This window comes from Acomys minous (assembly GCF_964271855.1).
Source record: "Acomys minous genome assembly, chromosome: 10".
NCBI lineage: Eukaryota > Metazoa > Chordata > Mammalia > Rodentia > Muridae > Acomys > Acomys minous.
In genome coordinates, this window is record NC_140491.1 from 32,470,833 (window position 1) to 32,490,329 (window position 19,497).

Below are 19,497 nucleotides of genomic sequence, written 5' to 3' on the forward strand. Positions count from 1 at the left end.
CTGAGACAGGGTTTCTTTTTTTTTCAAGATTTATTTATTATTATGTATACAGTGCTCTGCCTGCATGTACATCTGCAGGCAGAAGAGGACATCAGAACACATTATAGATGGTTGTGAGTTACCATGTAGTTGCTGGGAATTGAACTCATAACCTCTGGAAGAGCAGACAGTGCTCTTAACCACTGAGCCATCTCTCCAGCCCCAGGGTTTCTCTATATATCCTTAGCTGTCCTGGACTCGCTTTGTAGACCAGGCTGGCCTTGAACTCACAGAGATCTGCCTGTCTCTGCCTCCTGAGTGCTGGCTTTAAAGGTATGCATCACCACACCCGGCCTCTCAGCTGGGTTCTTGAAACGACAGTGTGGCACAGCTCTACAGGGAATGCAACCTCTAGTCCTAGGCCTTTTGGCAGTTGTGGGATTCTTGTGGCTTCATCAGTTCCAAACAAGAGTCAGGCCTGGGGTCTGGTCCATTTTCTTCCCAGTCTCCCCAGAGTGTTGGGGGCGGCAGCATCAGGTACAGCAAGAGACTGTACCCACTTCTGTCACACCAGTATTTTCTGGTATCTCTCTTGTCTTGAACCTGGGAGCTCCCTCCTCTTCTTCTTTCTCTCTGTCTCTCTATCTCTCTTTGTCTCTCTGTCTCTGGTTTTTTCAAGACAGAGTTTCTCTGTTTATCCCTGGCTGTCCTAGAACTCACTCTGCAGAGCAGGTTGGCCTCAACCTCAGAGATCGACCTGCCTCTGCCTCCCAAATGCTGGGACTTAAGGCATGCCACCACCGCCCGGCCTTCTCTTCTCTCTTGATGGAATCTCAGACTTACCTAGAAGGTAGGAGAAGACAACAACATCCCATCCCTCACCTGCTGATGGCTCAAGCTTTCTCTCTTTACTCTCTCTCTCTCTCACTTCCAATTGTTCTCAGACCCTTTGGGAATAAGTTATGCAAGTCAGGGTCCTTTACCCGATTGCTGTAGTTAGTGGCTCCTGGCGCCAGGATCTCAGGTGGTACCCCAGGGCCAGTGTCAGAAATCAAGACACTCACCATGCTGTTTACAGCTAGAGATAAATCCAGAACACGTGTCACACTCACTGATCCACCTGCTCCACCCAACAGCCTTCCGCCCACCTTTTCCTCTTCCATTTCTGAAGCAGCGCCTCCTAGTGAGGAGGCTGAGAGCTGCACTGTGGCTGTGGTTTCTTCCCTGATTGGTGTAGGATGCACTTTAAAGTTTCACGTTGCCCTGCTGGTTTCCTCCTATAGGCAACTCTGCCTCTGTCCTCTTATTCCCTTTGCCCCTCAGCCCCCCTCTTTACCCCCACCCCCACCCCCCATTTCCTCTGCCTGATGTCATGGCTCCAGGAGCCATGTCCTTGTGTTGGGTACTGTGGGAAAAATGGTAGTTCACAGGGGACAGTTCAAGTGGTGCTTGAGAATCTGCCTGGCGCTCACCTTCCCAGGACCTTTAAAATCTAAATATCCCTTTAAAAAATAATTAGAGATTATTTTATTGTATGTGGATGAGTGTTTTGCCTGCATATATGTGTGTCTGTACACCAAGTGGGTGCTCAATACCCCTGGACCTGTGTCTGGGAACCAAACTCAGATCTACAAGAGTAACAAGAACTGTTAACTCCTGAGCCATTTCTCCAGCCCACCCACGGTCTTTCTCGATCCCAGGCCCACCACGGGTCCTCTCCAGGGCAGGCTTTGTTTATATGTAGTGTCTTCCCTGAGGGTGAGTGGGGCCAGCCATGGGATGAGGGCGAAGAACTTGGTCTTACTGTGGAACTTTGTCAAAAGAGACAAAAGCACAAGGTGAGCTGTAGAAATCATTGGTTGCTCTACAAAAGAGAACACAGCTGGGGGGGGGGGGGCAGTGGCGGGGAGCGGGGGAGGCGGGGGAGGGTAGTGTCCCCTCTGTGAGATAGGAGCAAGGCAGTGCAACCGACACAGCCACCTGGCGCACACAGAAAGGAGCGGATTGGGACAATAAACTCAGTTAACCTGAAGACATGTCTTGGCCAGACTCCATTCTGCCCACCCACCCTGGGCCTCCTGGGCTTTGAGAGAATTAATTCTTCTAAATAATGTGGGTTTTGTTTGTTTGTTTGTTTGTTTGTTTGTTTTTGTCTTTCCAGGCTGGAAAGTGTGATTTTCCTCAGTGAAGAAGAAAGGTCATTCTTTAGCAGTGAGGGTCACTTCTCTGACGAGGATGCCCGACGGCTCCTGAGCAGGACATCTGGCACAGATGTGTGCACCACATGCAGCCTGGGTAGGTGCCAGGATATGTGTGGCAGGCCCCTCTAGTCCATCTGTGAGCCCCTCTGTGAGCTGTGGAAACATCAAGGTCGAGCTGGCTGAGTCGTTGTTAAGCTAAAGACTTCCCAGGCAGATTCCTGGAAGAGCAGGAACTGAGCTGAAGGGCGTGGGCCAAATGCTTCGCAACTGGGTGGAGCCCAGTGGTCTGGTTGAAGCCACACGTGACTTATCACACTCTGCTGTCCCTGCCAGTGCTGGGTTGATGCCTCTAGCCCTTTGCAAGCTCCCCAGGGGCTCTCTTCCTCTCCCTTTCCAACTATTCATCCTCCCTCAGGCCACGCCCCAATGAAGTAGTGAAAGCCCCACCAGGAAGCAGGGAAAGGCAAGCCAAGAATGTGCCCTCAGGGCCGGGTGCAGACAACCAGGCTCCTAGGAATCCGAAGACATCAGGAGTAGGTGACACAAGAAGGCAGCCCTGGGCCCTGGCTGCTTAGGGAGCCTATCTCCACGGTCAGGAAGCACTAGATGCTGACACACTGGGCCCTCAGCTTCTGAGGACAGGGAAACCTACCCTTACCAGAGGCTGGCCCCTCTGCCCATCACTTTTCCCAGCCCTGGGCAGAATTGGCTCCATGGCTGTTGGTTGGCCTGAGGCACTCTAGAATCTTTGGCCTCTAGAATCCCAGGACCAGACCCATCAATGGTAGTCGTGCAATTCCTCTCCACACAACATGCCTCAAAGCTTTGCTTGCACTCATAAATTCCTGTTCTTCACACGTCTTCTTCAGCGCTTTTCCTTATTTGGTTGTCATGGCAATCCAGCAGGCAGTTAGTGCCACCAAGGAGGTGGGAATGAGGCTCCAGCGCCACTCTGGGAGAAAAGCAACGGGATGGGGGGGCAGGGTGAATGGGGCAGGACAGGTGGAGCAGGAGGGGCTCAGCCTAGTTTGTTCTGCTGCTTGCCATCTGTGTCCCTGCTTGTATGGGGCTGACAAGGATCACCGGCACTGTGAGGTATCCATCCTAGCCTGGAGACATCCGAGAACATGGCTTCTCTGGCTCTGGTCATCATAGGTGCTGGTAACTACAGAGCTTGCATTCACAGGGCCACATGAGGCAGGATGCAGGGCCCAGGTGGAGGAGTGACTGGCTTCTCTTTTCCCTTTCCCAGACTGCTTAGAAGAAGAAACTGAGGGGGAGCAGCTGGATCAACGAGGTAGGCACTGCCCTGTGACTCAGGTCCTCGACTCATGGCTGAGTCTCAGGTCCCAGCTGTGAACACACAGAACAGGCGGCAGCAGTAGGTTGCCATGGTCATTGGCCATCAATGCCACTCCTCTGCAGGGTGTGGGGGCTGTGGGATGAGCAGCCTGGAGCTCACATATTGCACCTGTGGAAGCCTTGGGACCCGCCCCCCCCCCCCCAGATGCACAGCCTCAGCAGGGCCTCCCAAGAAGGCAAGGCCTTCCTCCCTCTGCTCCAGCCCACACTGCTGTGGGCTCCTTTTCAAGCCCAAATATAACTACCCAGATTTCCCACAGAGGGCCTGGCCACACTGTAAGGGGAGTGAAGCAGTTGGATTTAGGGGTTGGAGAGACAGCCCCTTCCCCCCAACTAATCTTAGACGTCCCTCCCTCCCTCCTGGGGCCTGTCTGAGAAAGCCTTTTCCAGTGTTCCTCTGCAGCTCTGTCCTTCCCCCAGAGGGTCTCTACAGGGGACCTAGAATTGTGAGCCCCTGAGGACCCTGGGATATTCCCTAGGACCACTGGACCCATCTAAGTTCAACTGGTATTCAAGGAAGAGGGCCAGGAGGAGGCTGACACTCCTGGGATGGGCCCCAGGCCTCCCGCTCTGGGAGCAGTGAGCACAGACAACCCAGAAGGGAGCTGCTTTCTCCTGGGTGGTCTATCCAGAGCCCCTGGGGTCCCTCCATCCATCCAGGCAGGAAGGCAGCTGAAGGCCTCTGTGGCGAGGGGTTTCTTTTTTATTTGTTTGTTTTTGTTTTTTGAGACAGTATTTCTCTTGTAGTCCTTGCTGTCCCAGACTAGATTTGTAAACTCACCGAGATCCGCCTCTCTCTGCCTCCCAAGTGCTGGGATTAAAGGTGTGTGTCACCATGCCCAGCGGCTGGAGGTTTCTTTTCTTTTTTCTTTCTTTCTTTCTTTTTTTTTTTTAAGTTTTTTTGAGATAGGGATTCTCTGTGTAATAGACCTGGTTATCCTGGACTCCCTTTTGTAGACCAGGCTGGCCTCGAACTCACAGCCATCCGCCTGCCTCTGCCTCCCAAGTGTGTGTGTGTGTGTGTGTGTGTGTGTGTGTGTGTGTGTGTGTGTGTGTGTGTATGTGTGTTACCACACCTGGCTTTAGACTGAAGTGCATGGGTTTTTGGTTTTTTTTCCAGGATTTTCTTTTTTTCTTTTTTCTTTTTTCTTTTTCTTTTTTTTCCTGTGTGTAAGTGTTTGCCTGCATTTGTGTATGTGCATGACATGTGTGCCTGGTGTCTGTGGGCATTGGATCCCCACTGGAGCTGGAATTAAAGATGGCTGTGGGCTGCCATCCCCTGCACATGCAGGAAACCAAGCCCATGTGCTCTGAACAGCATGCTTTCACTTTTAAACTTGAGAGCAAAGAGGCTGTTTAGTCCCAGGGCAGGAGCCCTAGAGGCTTTGTTCATTTGTTTCCTTCCAAATAATTCCATGTAGGGCCTGTGTTTTCGTAGTAGGAAATACACGTCTGTTTGCTCTGCCCCATGGGAGAATGTGGATCTGTGCCCAGCTGAGGCCAAGGTCCCGCTAGCAGGTGGTGGTAGATTGTGCTCAATGGCCAATCTAGAAACCTTCCCCAGGGTCATTTCCTAAGGAGACTATCAGTGTCCCATGATGCGGCTAAAGCCAAGGACCACAGCATCCCAGTCCTCATTGTCATTGTCTGTTTTCCCTTTGTGGTGATGGTGTTGGTGTTGGTGTGTGTGTGTGTGTGTGTGTGTGTGTGTATGTATGCGTGTGCACGCATGTGTGGTGTGTGTGTGTGTGTGTGTGGTGTGTATGTGTGGTCTGGTGTGTGTGTGTGGTGTGTATGTGTGGTGTGGTGTGTGTGTGGTGTGGTATGTGGTGTCTATGCATGGTATAGTGTGTGGTGTGATGTGTGGTGTGTGATATGTATGTGTGGTGTGATGTGTGGTGTGGTGTGTATGTGTGGTGTGGTGTGTGTGTGGTGTGTATGTGGGGTGTGGTGTGTGTGTGGTGTGTATGTGTGGTGTGGTGTGTGTGTGGTGTGTATGTGGGGTGTGGTTTTGTGTGTGGTGTATATGTGTGGTGTGATGTATGATGTGGTATGTATGTGTAGTGTGGTGTGATGTGTGATGTATATGTGTGGTGTGGTGTGTGATATATATGTGTGGTGTGGTATGGTATGTATGTGTGTGTGTGTGGTATGTGTGGTGTGTGTATGTGTGTGTGTGTGTGTGTGTGTGTGTGTGTGTGTGTGTGTGTGGTGTGTGATGTGTGTTACTGAGTGCTGAGCCCAGGCCATGTATATGCTAGGTACCCTATCTGTCACTGAGCATATTCCCATCCCTGGTTACATGGTTATGTGGAAGCCTTCGAGGCCCTGCTGATTAATCGTGCTGATTGGCTGTCAGTGAATTCATGGCTCCTAGAGTCTGAGGCACCTGCAGAGTCACACAGCTGTGCTTAGACTGACTGTGGGCCAGATGGCTAGGGGGCTTTCGGTTCTTTCTGAAGAGAAGCCATCTGCAAACCACCCCTGTGCTCCAACATTCAGGGTCTCTGAAAACTCTGGGAGCTGCTGGGTAGGAAAGTTGACAAAAGCAATCGGAACTGACCCTGATTCAGCCTCCAGCACTCTGGAATCAGAAAGTGTCATCCAGAAAGTGGGGCGCCAGGGACATGCAGCGAGGCCAACAGTGGGTGGGGGACAGTGATGGGGAATACTGCACAGGTCAAGCTGGAGCTCAGATCCACAGCTGAACCAACCTGACCTCTTGTGACTTCTAGAAATACCTCTGCCTCGACTGAACGCAGAACCACACGAGACTCTGCACATGGTAAAGGACATTCTAGAACGGTGCAAGGCCTGCCCTGACCAGCTGGAAAACCCAGTATCCTGGAGCCTTGGAAGAGTGTCCAGCAGAGTGCGTTCACCAGACATCGAGGAGCCCCCCTTCTGCCTGGATCCTGAGGATGACTGGACAGACCCCGAGCCTCTGGACTCGCTGCTACAGGTCCTGAATGCCCCTGGTTATGAGGCCCAGTTCCAGGGCCTGTATGACATCTCACTTCCTTGGCTCAGCTCTGCACTCTGTGGCTTTGATGATGAAGAGGAGTTGGCTGGACGCTTGGCAGAGGCCCGAGGAGTTGCCAAGAAAGTCAATTTGGGCATGGCCCTGGCCAGGCTCTGCCTCCTGCTGGGGAGACTGTGTGCCCGAAAGCTCAAGCTATCCCAGGCCCGGGTGTACTTTGAAGAAGCACTGGGTGCTCTGGAGGGAAGTTTTGGGGACCTCTCCCTGGTGGCAGCAGTGTATGCCAGCCTGGCTACCGTGTATCTGAAACAGAAGAATGGGGAGAAGTGCGTGCAGGTTGCACCTAAAGCCGCAGCGTTGCTCCTGGGGACGCCAGGCCATGCGTGCAGCACAGATGCTGAGCTTCTAAAGTATGCACTGCGCAGGGCCATCTGTGGCCTCAGCCCACAGGCCGAGGCCCGGGCCTGCTTCCTGCTGGTCAGGCACTACACCCACCTCAAGCAGCCCGAGGAGGCACTGCCCTACCTGGAGAGACTGCTTCGCCTCAACAGGGATGTGGGGACCCCACAGGCCTCATGGCCTGAAGACTGTTACCTGCTCCTGGCAGACATCTATGGCCGGAAGTGCCTGCCCCACCTGGCACTGAGCTGCCTCAGGGTGTCTTCCCTGTGGACTGGGTGCTCACTGGCTGGCTCCTTGAAGAGTGTGGACCTGGTACTCCAGAATGCTCCTGGGCCAAATAGCCAAAGGAGGGCAGGTCACAGCTTTCCCTCCCAGATTGCTTACTACCTCAGGCAAGCGTTGGCCTCTCTGGCTCCTGGCATGGGACAGGCACTGTGTGGGCCCCTCTATGCTAGTCTGGCTCATCTATACAGCCACCATCAACAGCATAGCCAGGCCATTGCTTTCATGTCTCAGGCTGCAGAAGCTGACACTGCAGCTGGGGTCCATCCTGTCGTGGACCGATTGGTGGCCCTTGCCTGGCTGCACATGCTTTGCGGGAAAAGCTTAGTAGCCATGGACATCCTGAAATCCATCTCAGACGCGGCCGTGGCCAACAAGGATCAGGAATGTGTGATGACCAACATGGCAGCCATGGCCCTGAAGAGGATGGGCAGGACCCGGCAAGCTGCAGAAGGCTACTTCCGAGCTCTGCATATGGCCTACAGCCAGGGCCACCTGCAGAGCCAGGCAGTAGTCCTGGCTAACTTTGGAGCCCTGTGTCTGCAAGCTGGTGCCCGCAGCTTGGCCCAGCACTATCTGCGTGAGGCTGTGGGGCTCTTCTCCCAGCTGCCCAGTGGTCTGTGTGGCCGGGACTTCACCCAGGTGCTCCTGTGGTTGGGCCAACTGTGCACCCGCCGGGCCCTCCCCCAGCAGGCCAAGTGCTACTACGAGTGGGCCTTTCTGGTTGCTGTGGAGATGGACCATCTGGAGAGTAAGTACTGCCTTCATTCCGCCCCCTCCACACCTCCTGGGGTCTGCTTCAGCCATGCTGGCTTCCTTACTCAGAGCACCCTGGGGTAGGAGGCAGAGGACAGAGGCTGCTTGTCCACTGAGTGTTTGCCACCGCCACCTTTGAGGCAAGCCTCTTCCACTTCTTCCTATGCTGAGCCAGATATAATGACAAACGGGGCATTTGCTGATAGTACCTTACTCTGGGGCAGCGGGTCTGAGCCTGTGAGTCCTGCCCCTTTGAGGGGTCGAATGGCCTTTTCACAGGGGTTGCCTAAGACTACTGGAAAACACAGATATTTATATTATGATTCACAACAGGAGCAAAATTACAGTTATGAAGTACCAAGGAAAATAAGGAACTGATATTAATGGGCTGCAGTGTTAGGAAGGTTGAGAACTACTGCTCTAGGAACTCCATCTATCCCCACCCCCATCCCCATCCCCACCCCCTGGGATGCTGATCATCCTTGACATTACATGGGGATTACAGCTTGGGGCTCTGAGAACTGGACCTCCAGTTCTGTCTTCTGCAGCCCTGAACACCTTCACAGGGCCTCTTCAGAAAAGTCACCAGAGCCTCAGAACAGATCCAGTTCACCCACGGGGACCTTGCACAGGTGTAATCCAAGCTCCACCCACAGACTGAGACCATGTTTTACTGGGGCCTGGAGCTGGACAGGAAACAGATGGCCAAGTCAGAGCAGCCCTGGAGAGTGCTATCAGTGTGCTCATAGGCAGCTCTCCAGCCTGTGGCCTGGGGACGCTTCTTTGACTAGGGGACTAAGGAAAGGTTAGCCAAATAGGGAGTGCAGGGGGAGCTGCGGGCAGGGGTGACTGAGCCCATGCACTTGGCAGTATTGGAGGGTACGTCTCAGCTGGAGAGCTAAGCATAATCAGGAACCCCTGCCTGTGGTTTGCCCCTTTCCCCATGTGGACTGGAGAGCCATCAAGTCTATAGAGCATGCACTGTGGCTAGAGAACGTGGCGGGTCTAGCTGAGGTCTGTTCTCCAGCGAGGACCTAACACACACTTGAGGTCTCATGGACTTGATTGTGTGGAGGTAGCGAAGGGGGAGCTCCCCCCAAGGATGGTGTCCAGGGTCCAGCAGGTAAGGACTCGGCAGGCCAGCCTCTGCCATGAAAGGGACCCAGGAAGCCTCAGGTTACATCCTCACTCTAGAGGCCAGACTTCTGCAACCTCAGCCACCTGGTCACAAAGCCACCAGCCCATCCCTGCCAGGCCTCTCAAGATGCGAGGCCTCAGACTCAGACAGTATCAGCAGAGGACCGAGCCATATGTGTCCCTCCTTCCCCAGGGCAGCAGGCCAGGTCACTATTGAGCCAGGGTGGGTGCAGTGTGTGTTTCTGGAAAGCGCTCCGATGTGTTGATGGTCCATCCTTCCTGTGAGACTGCCAGCTGCTCTCCCCTCGTTTCTGGTTTTAGGAATCTGCAACCTCCTTTCCTTGGCTGGTGAAAGGTTTATAATTCTGTTGATGTTTTCAAAGCACCAGACTTTGGCTTCACGGGTCTCCTTGACTGTCATTCTGTCACCTCCTCGCCAGCATCACAGTTGCTCCTTCTTAGTTCATTAGGATGGAAGTTGAGGATTGGGATTCTCCCTCCTCCCTTTCCCTACCCCTTTCTCTCCTACCTGTCTCTCCCCCCCCACCTCTCCTTCTCATCCCCTTCCTCCCATTTCACCTTCCTCTCTTCTCCATCTCTCTTCCTCCCTCCCATCTCCATCAAAAGCACTCACAGATATCAGCTCCTCCAGCCTTGCTTTTCGACATTCCTTAAGTTTATTATTATTATTATTATTATTATTATTATTATTATTATTATTATTATTATATTTTATGTGTATGGGTGTTTGGCCTTCATGTATACCTGTGTATCACGTATGTGCCCGGTACCCATAGAGGCATCAGATCCCCACTTCAGATGCCCAGGGACTGGAGTTACAGATGGTTATGAGGCGCCAAGTGAGTGCTAGGAATCAAACCCAGGTCTTCTGCAAGAGAAGCCCACGCTCTTGACCACTAAGCCATGTCTCCAACCCAGTCATCCCTTACAGTCCTATGCTCCTGTTTCCTTTGTGTCTCTTCCTTTATCCTGGCTATTCAGGAATGGGCAACTTAACCTTCATAGACCTGTGAACTTACTAAACTTTCTACTATTGCTGATTTCTCTGTCTGTCTGTCTGTCTGTCTGTCTGTCTGTCTAGCAGGGTTTGGAACCATCCTAAGGCCTCACACTTGCTGGACAAATGTTCTGTAACCTTTCTGCAGCCCCAGCCTTCTTTTTGCTTTTTTTTTTAATAAAAGCTGAGATAAGGTCTTATTAAGTTGTCCACCTGGCCCTGAACTCGTTCTGTAGTTCAGGTTTGCTGCTGTGTGGCTGAAGAACACCTCCCCTATGACTTCCATCCTTTTGCATTTCCTGAGACTGGGTCAGTGGCCTGGAGTGTGTCTTTAGAGATGACCCTTTGAGCCCTTGTGAAGACCTGAGCCCTCAAGATCTGGTTGGCTTATGGCACAGCTAAGCCTTCTGCTTCTGCGTTGACTTCCGGGTTGTCTGGACAGTTGGTGATGCCTCAGGGCTCACAGGCCCTGGCTTTGGGATAACCCAGCGAGCCGTGGTTTGGAGCCTGGCCTCCTGGACGGAGCACAGGATTATGGTTACCTGATGTAGGCGGAATCCATTATCTTATGTGGCTGGCTCCAGGTAGGATGCTGGCTGTGGACTGTCCATGTGTTCAACTATAGTAAGCTGCTATTTCCCTGACCATCAGGCTAGGGTGGAGATAGGAAGAACGTGGTAAGACAGAAATAAAAGTTGTGGAACAGGGCAAGAGCCTGGCAGGACTCTCCGCGGGATTGGCTGAAATGGTGCCGCTATCCACGGCATTCTCTGGTATGTCGATGAATGGAAACCTCACGGTGTGCTGTTCTGTAGACTATGTAGCCTGATTCTGGGCTTGGTATCCTCATCTTGTTTTGTTTTTTTAAAGACTTTTTTTTTTCCAAGACAGGGTATTTCTGTGTAGCCTTGGCTCTCTTGAGCAAGGAGTAGCTGCTTACTGGCTTGCTGGACTCACTTTGTAGAGCAGGCTATCCTTGGCTTTGTAGACTGGGCTGGCCTCAAACTCACAGCCATCCACTTATCTCTGCCTCCCGAGTGCTGGGATTAAAGGCACGCGCCACCATGCCCGGCTTTTTTAAAAAAGATTTGTTTATTAAGTATACAGTGTTTTGTCTGCATGTACACCTGCACATCAGAAGAGGGCACCAGATCTAATTATAGATGGTTGTGAGGCACCGTGTAGTTGCTGGGAATTGAACTCAGGACCTTTGGAAGAGTAGGCAGTGCTCTTAACCCCCTGGCCATCTCTCCAGCGCTCCCACTCCCTAGGATCCCCCATTTTTGAAGACATAATTCGTGGAAGTGGAGAAGAAGCAGTCATACCATGGAGCTTCCAATTGGGTTGCCTCTGAGGTGATGGAGCCAGGAGGGTTACATCCTCCCTCTGTCCCCACCCAGGTCAGTTACAGGCTGTGCAGAAGCTGTGCCACTTCTACAGCAAGGTCATGCCCAATGAGGTTCGATGTGTCATCTACCACGAGTTCCAACTGGCACTGGCACGCAGGACAGCTGACAAGGTGCTGGAAGGGCAGCTCCTGGAGGCCATCAGCCAGCTCTACCTGTCGCTTGGCACCGAACGGTAAGAGCAGAAGTTAAGGAGCACAGAAACGTTGGGGAACCCCATCCTCTCAGGAACCAGCCAAGCCCCAACACCCCCAGGACCAGGGATCATTCCATTTATTTTTCATGACATGTGACTCCCAGCATGGGCCACACTGATAAGGGACTTGCCCCTGTTGTTACACAGGGCCATCTCTCCAGGCATTTCAAACCACCCATGCCATGGCTGCTACTGTGTGCTAGCCCCTACCTTCCCCTAGTCTTTAGTTATCAGCCTGGGGCCAGGGCAAGTTGGGTGTCATTCACCCACCAGATATACGATGGTGGGTGTGTGTTCCCCAGGCTTCTCACCACAGAGGGCAGAGCCAACTTCCCTGGAGCCAGGTCTTGGCTCGTATTTGAGGTATGACCTACACTGACGCTCTGGCTAGCCTGCGAGCTGGTAAAATCCTCAGTGTGACAACTCCTCTAATGCAGGGACACTGGAGCCCAGATGAGCCTGTGTGGACACAGGAGAGGCTCCCGTCCCAGTACAGAACACAGCAGGAGCAGTGGGCCCATGGCCTAGAACTCCTTGGATATGTTACTGTTCATCTCCTGGAAGCTCACTGGAGATGTTCAGCCCTGCCCAGGCCTCAAGTCAGAAACTTAAGAGCAGGGACAGCAGCTGCTGAGAGCAGTCCTCTGTGACAGGGCAATATATTCAAGTTTGAGGCGCCCTGGCCTAGGATCTGAATTCTGCCCGGTGTGAATGCCTTCCTAGTGGCCAGATAATGCAGAGGCTATGTGTTAGCTAGGGTTTCTATTGCCGTGATAAAAACACCATGACCACAGGCAACCTGAGGGGGAAAGGCTTTATTTCCGTTCACACTTCTGTATCAGCAGATCACTGAGAAAAGTCAGGGCTGCAAGACAGAACAGGAAGCTGGAGGCAGGAGCTGGTGCAGAGGCCGTGGAGGAGTAGCTGCTTACTGGCTTGCTCAGCTGTCCTGGACTCACTTTGTAGACCAGGCTGGCCTCAAACTCACAGCAATCCACCTGCCTCTGCCTCCCGAGTGCTGGGACTAAAGGTGTGCGCCACCACTGCCCGCCTCAGCCTGCTTTCTTATAGAGCCTAGGACCACCATCTTGGAAGTAACTCTGCTTACAGTGGGCTGGGCTCTCACATATCAGTCAAGAGAACACAAGGCAGGTTTGCCCGTTGCCCAGGCTGCTGGAAACATTTTCTCAAATGAGACCCTCCCTCTTCTCACATGACTCTAGCTTGTGTCAAGTTGACATAAAACTAGCTATTACTGGCTGGATTCAGCATGTCCAGGTTGCCAGAAGTTAAGAGAGTTCCTTACACATGGCTTCCCTCTCTGAAGAATCCTCTTTGTCTTTCATGCATGTGCCTGGGGGGAGGGGGGAGGGGCAGGACAGGATGCCTCCCACGAGGCTTCCTTCAGGTCCTGACCTTCCAGAGAGAGCATTCTGTAGGCAGATCCTCTTCTGACGCCTGTGTCTGACCCCAGGGCCTACAAGTCTGCTCTGGATTATACCAAACGGAGCCTGGGGATTTTCATCGACCTGCAGCAGAAGGAGAAGGAGGCACGCGCCTGGCTGCAGGCGGGGAAGATCTACTATATCCTGCGCCAGAACGAGCTGGTGGACTTGTACATCCAGGTGTGTTCAGTGCTGGCAGGGTGCTCACTTACCACCGGCTCACTCACCACCCAGCCCACCCAACAACCTACTTATCTGACCTGCTCACCTACCCCCACCCTCCCGTCTACCCATCCCTCATCCCATCCACTCACCTACTCACCAGCCCGCAACCACCAAGCCATCCGTCTATCTGCCTGTGCATCCTTTCATCCGCCTATGCACTCGTCCACTCATCACATCTCCCTGTTCGCCCATCCATTCATTTGTCCATCCATCCACCTGTCCATCCCCTCATCTACCCGTCCACTTGTTCATCTCACCCATCAATCCCTGTCGAGTACCACTGTCGAGTGCCTACTGTATCCCAGGGACCTGCCTCTCTTCCCACTCTTGCTCCCTCAACCTCCCCCAATGCTCTGAGTTCTCTGGACAGAGGGTGGGCTCCACGTGGTACCCACCTCTTGTCAGTACATAGCAAGTGCTCAGTGTATGTGGGAGTGCTGTGAACACTCAGTTTGGATACAGAGGAGTATGTGAGGAGCTCGGGAACAGCACTGTGAGCTGAGGGTCTAGGGTTAAGGAGCCCAGGGCTCAGAGAGCACAGGGAGGGCCCCTGAGCCTGAGATCAAACAGCTTTGAGTCAGGGTGGGGAGCTAGCGCCACCTGCTGGGAGAGAATATCAAGGGCCAGCCTAGATTCTAAAGAGTGGATACGGTTTATTCTCTCATCACTGAGTAGATGCTTCTTGGGCATTTACGATGCACCAGATATTATAGGCATCCCTGGACACAGCAGAGAAGCCACAGCCCCAGGCCGTGGCTTGTGGCACTGATGAGAAAGGAGGTGAGTATAGATGGGCAGGAGGAAATTAGACGTGGTGGGAGCCACAGGTGATGTTAGGACAGGGAGCTGTGTGGTTTGAACGAGGTGGGCCGACCAGAGGCCAGTTCGAGTCCTTCCCTGCTCACCTGGGCAGCCTGCCCCTGCTGGCCTCTGGGACCTGGGGCCTTGGGTCCTGAAAGCTACTCTCCCCAGAGCCACAAACCCCCAGAAGCGGAAAGGAGGCTGGTGTCTTCAAGTGTGAGGACACACATCTCAGAGGTATGGCCTCCCTAGGGGGCGCTGTCACCAGAGAATTTCTGGTCCTTACAGGTGGCACAGAATGCAGCCCTGTATACTGGGGACCCTAAGCTGGGACTGGAGCTGTTTGAGGCAGCCGGGGACATCTTCTTCAATGGGACCTGGGAGCGGGAGAAAGCTGTGTCCTTCTACCGGGTGAGTGGCCACCGTAGGCAGGTAACTTGTGTTTCATGTGTGTCTCCCTCAGTGGGCACAGGTGTGGCAGGCAGAGGCTTCCCACCTGGAGGTAAAGAGCTTCCGTGTAGTTGGCTTTCCTAGAGTGACCTTTGACCCCTCTGTGAGACACAGCTGAGGAAGGTGAGCTCAGAGAGACATGGGCTTCTCTGTCCTCATGGCTGTGGGCTCACATAGCATGCATTTTAGTAGAGTCCTTGATTGTTCCACTCAGTCCCTGCCACCTGGAGCAGAGGGACAGGCTGGTGTGAGGCTGAAGGTGTAGTTGACGAAGCAGGCGTGACCCAGGCTCCCTGCCTGGGTTGTCAGTACAGAACCATCCTCTGTCCTCTGAAAAGGATATACAGTGGGGGATGGCGGTTCCTTGCACACATGTGGGCTCAGGAGGTATTTTGCATGGTGGGCACTGCAGAAGCCTAACCTCAATATGTGAACAGGACCGGGCACTGCCCCTGGCTGTGACTGTAGGAAACCAAGAGGCAGAGCTGCGCCTGTGCAACAAGCTGGTGGCCCTTCTGTCTACACTGGAGGCACCCCAGGAGGGCCTAGAGTTCGCCCATGAGGCCCTAGCACTCAGCATCACCCTAGGTGAGTCCCCAGCCCGGTGCCCTGTCTACACCCCATCCAACTAGGCCTCCAGCCCCAGGTCTGCAGAGCAGACGTTGCTCAGCTTCTCCTATCTCCTGTGAAGGCTGGCTAAGCCAGCAATGCCAGGCCATGGCCAAGCACAGAGCAGACAAGGGACACGAGGAGAGCAAAGCTTGGAGCCTTCCTCCGCCCCTTTTCCTTGCTGGACTGAGCGCCGGCCAGCTTGCCCTGCCTTCCATACAAGTGGATGTGTGTATGCCATCCTCCTCCATGTCCCTTTCCCACCTCTCCTGTCCCCTCACCTACTGTCTGCAGCCTGTTTCTTACTGCCAACCTACCTCCTGTCCAGCACTGAACCGCTGTCTGGGTGTTTGTGTGTTCTTCCTGCGAGGGAGCCCTGAGTGGGCAGGCTGGGCCCTCAGGCCTGCAGGAGGTGTACAGCTGAACTCAAAGCACTGAGCACTGGCTCCTTGAACTGGCACTTGAGCCCACCCATGCTGGTTGGCTGTTTGCGTGGCTCCCTGAGGTGAAAGACTGTGGTGAGCATACAAGGCAAGGCGGCAGCCTTGTGCCTGAGACTGCACAGATCACGGGCCTAACGAAAGGCACCCCATGTGTGCAGACATGAAGTGGGGAGTGCGAGCCTGCAGCTTTGCCTACAGGAGGAAGGGGAACTGCTGTCCATTAGCTAAAGCTGTCAATGTTCACCGCTCACGAGCCAGTGCTGCATTTGCATGCTCTCTCCTGATTGGCTTGTGCCCTGCCTGCCCCACTGGGCAGTGTTCTCACACCTGCCCCTCCACCCGCACCCCTAGGGGACCGCCTGAATGAGCGAGTGGCCTACCACCGCCTAGCCACCCTGCACCACCAGCTGGGCCAAGGGGAACTGGCTGAGCATTTCTTCCTCAAGGCTCTGTCACTCTGTAACTCCCCGCTGGAATTCGATGAAGAGACCCTGTACTATGTGAAGGTGTACCTGGTGCTGGGTGACATCATCTTCTACGATCTGAAGGTAGGCAAGAAGAGGCTCGGCCTGGAGCAGTCATTGTGGGGTCCTTGCCTCCCAGCAACAGCCTCACCTTTTCCTGGAGCAAGGCCTGGCTGTGAGAAGCCAGCAAGATCAGCACAGTCTACCCTTTTCCTGGTCAGGCTTGGCCCTCTCATGTGACAAATAGAAGGCACATGGTACCATGTACCAGCAATGGGAAAGTAGTTACGGAGCTTCCTGGATGTGGCGATCCGCCAAAAGAACACAAATGTGCTTGGCTTGGAAGTGGCTGGGGGGGGTGGTAGCGGGGAGGGCAGGTGTGTCACACTTCATCTCAGTTGCCAGTGACATGTCCAGCCCACAAAATGGTGTCTCTTCCAGGAAGCCCACCCAGGATGCCACCCTTTCTCCACAATTCCTTACTGGACTTCTGTGGCATTGTCTTTCTTAGTCACCTGGGAGGAATGGGTGGTGCCTCACAGTAAGGGAAACTGAGGCTCAGGAAGAGGTACACTGATCCCAGACTGCCTCTCAAGTCCGTGCTGGTCACAGCTCCAGGCACATGTGTGAATCCGAGCTGCCACATGCGTACATACACACACTTCACCTGTCCTTCCCACTTAGCTGTGTGCCCTTTCCTCTAGAACTTCTGTCCCCTGAGGTGCCAGGTACTTCCTATGGTTCCTCGTGTCACAGAGTTAGCCAGGGAGGAGTTGAGAGGAGTGGCCTTGAGCCCAGAGTGAGGAATGCCCACCATTGGCTGTCCGTGACTGAATCCCCTCTATTCCTTGGTCCTGGCTCTGTGGGTGGTACAGAGGAGGCATGAATACAACTTAGACTTTGTTGCCAGCCAAAGAAGCTGTCACAGCTGCTGAACGGGGAGAGGCAGCTTGAGTGGGCTCTTAGGAAGCCCCGTGGGTCACTTGTGGGAAGAGACCTCTGGAAAAAGCTAGGGTGCTGGAGACTCCTGTGGGGTGTGTTCCAAGGGACTTTGCATCCTACTGGGATGCTGAGTTTGAAGCAAAAATGTGCTTGACTTGGAAGTGGCTGGGTTTGGTGGAAGTGGCGGGGAGGGCAGGTGTGTCACACTTCATCGCAGTTCCCAGTGATATAGGCCACTTGTACAACCACCCAACAACAGGGGCTGAGGAAACCCCCAGAGCCAATGAGGCCTATAGCCCCAGAGGACCCTCCTTCCCAAGGAAGGCATCATGCACTCCTAGGAATGACTAGGGGTGAGACAAGGTCAGATCTAGACAACAGGGAGGCTCAGGGAAAGAAGCAGAGGCCATGATAGGTTGAGGCATTCAGGAGGAAGAGGGAGCTTCAGGGAAGGGGCACAGACAGATGTGTGTTGAGGGAGGACCTGAGGAGTAGCCACAATGCTGGTCCAGGCCACCTGGATCTCTGGATCACACCTGGGGTGAGCTTGGAGCTGCTCTGAGCTAGCTCCCAAGCTGGAGGTGCCCCTAGCTGGGATGGTTTTTTTTTTTAAATGGTGTCCAAGTGGCACACCTTTAATTCTAGCACTCGGGAGGCAGAAGCAGGTGGATCTTTGAGTTTGAGGCCAGCCTGGCCTACAGAGCAAGTTTCAGGACAATCAGGGCTACACAGAGAAACCCTGTCTCCAAAAAACCAAAAGAGGAGCAAACCCCAACACCACCAAACAGTGTCCAAACACAAGGACCAGGAAGCCTTGTTGGGAAGAGGCTAAGCTGTGACTGATGGGGCAGGATGGGATGTCCTCATCGTATCCTGATGTGGCCCTGTGGGTCAGCCATTATGGGGATGCGCATGAGAGTGCCCCTGGGATTGTGTAGCCCTTGGGGGGATGCTCCAGGTACCCCTCCCCCACTCCAGTGACTCAACTGAACCCAGTTCAAACACATCTACCCACAGGACCCTTTTGATGCAGCAGGGTATTACCAGCTCGCCCTGGCAGCGGCCGTGGACCTGGGCCATAAGAAGGCTCAGTTGAAGATCTATACCCGCCTGGCCACCATCTACCACCATTTCCTCATGGACCGTGAGATGTCCCTCTTCTTCTACCAAAAAGCAAGGACCTTTGCCTCAGAACTGAACCTCCGCAGGACCCACCTGGTGCCCCAGCGCTTCTGTGGCCGGGCACCTTGGCTAGCTCCTGGCCACCCATCCTGACAGCCTGAGAAGGGCCCGTGCAAGGGGACGCCTCCTCTTCTTGGGTGCAGACAACTTTTTTGGGGGGGAGGGGGGTCAGGGGGTGCTGAAGGACCAAAGAGCAGTAAATATTTTTCAGCAACTGTGGTCTCTTCTAGGTGTGTGATATGGCTGCCCTTGGGTGCAGGCTCCGCCCCTCCCAGCTCCCTGATCCATCCTTTTTCTGGGCCCACACTGCAGCCTAGCCTCACCTTGTCTGCAGTGAGGACTGAATCCAGCAGCTGTTGGCAAGGCCTCCTGCTGGTTCTCTCATGGTGTGGCTCTAGCAAATCACTTCCCTCAATCCTGCATTGCCTTGTCTATCAAAAGCTAAGGTGGTGATGAGAGTCCCTCGGCGGGGTCTAAGGCGGCCTTTCCCTGTCTCTGTTCTCTCCTGTATATGATATAAGCCTGCATTGTTCAGCCTCACAGTACCTGCCTGAGAGGAGTTCAGGACATGAAGGCTCTTGCTGGCAGTGGGAGATGTGGGGAGACAGATTACGCACTGTCACATGGCAGGGAGGAATTGAGCCTCAGAGTCAACAAAATACAGCGGCCACCCTGCTAGCCTGCCTGAGAGGAAGAGGCTCCTTATGCCTTGAGAGCAGCCTGTGGACCTCTTCACCCCTGATAGTGTCAAGAAAGCCACAGCCTAGAGGAGGAAGATCCTTCCTGCTCGGTATCCTCTGCTCCAAGACTTGTCTGGACTGCAGAGTGCTGCAGTCTGCTGCCTGGTAAATGTGATGACCTTATGGCCACACTCCTCAGCACTGCTATTGCCTGATCCCCTTTGGCCTCTGATGTCACCTAGTCCCCAAGCCCTCTGGAGGCTCCAGCCCAGGAAAATTGATTCAGACAGTTTCTCTCTCTCTCTCTCTCTCTCTCTCTCTCTCTCTCTCTCTCTCTCTCTCTCTCTCTCGGGGTGTGTGTGTGTGTGTGTGTGTGTGTGTGTGTGTGTGTGTGTGTGTGTGTGTGTGTTTTGTTTTTACTTTTGTTTTTGAGACAGGGTTTCTCTGTGTAGCCATGGCTGTCCTGGACTCTTTGTAGACCAGGCTGTCCTCGAACTTACAGGGATCTGCCTGCCTCTGCCTCCCGAGTGCTGGGAG

General features: G+C 53.7%; 1 protein-coding gene across 5 annotated transcripts in view; it reads left to right on the forward strand.

Annotated features, from left to right (window-relative positions):
• The window catches only part of SH3TC1 (SH3 domain and tetratricopeptide repeats 1), a 47,179-nt gene extending 28,685 nt beyond the window's left edge, over positions 1 to 18,494 (forward strand). For all 5 annotated transcript variants that reach the window (XM_084797452.1, XM_084797451.1, XM_084797448.1 and 2 more), the window contains 9 exons: positions 2,141 to 2,274; positions 3,433 to 3,477; positions 6,278 to 7,957; positions 11,518 to 11,698; positions 13,194 to 13,344; positions 14,479 to 14,601; positions 15,078 to 15,228; positions 16,044 to 16,240; positions 18,116 to 18,494. In XM_084797452.1, the coding sequence (XP_084653578.1) occupies positions 2,141 to 2,274; positions 3,433 to 3,477; positions 6,278 to 7,957; positions 11,518 to 11,698; positions 13,194 to 13,344; positions 14,479 to 14,601; positions 15,078 to 15,228; positions 16,044 to 16,240; positions 18,116 to 18,373 (2,920 nt within the window). In that variant the 3' untranslated portion in view covers positions 18,374 to 18,494. The remainder of the gene's footprint in view (positions 1 to 2,140; positions 2,275 to 3,432; positions 3,478 to 6,277; positions 7,958 to 11,517; positions 11,699 to 13,193; positions 13,345 to 14,478; positions 14,602 to 15,077; positions 15,229 to 16,043; positions 16,241 to 18,115) is intronic.
• The last annotated feature ends 1,003 nt before the right edge of the window (positions 18,495 to 19,497 follow it).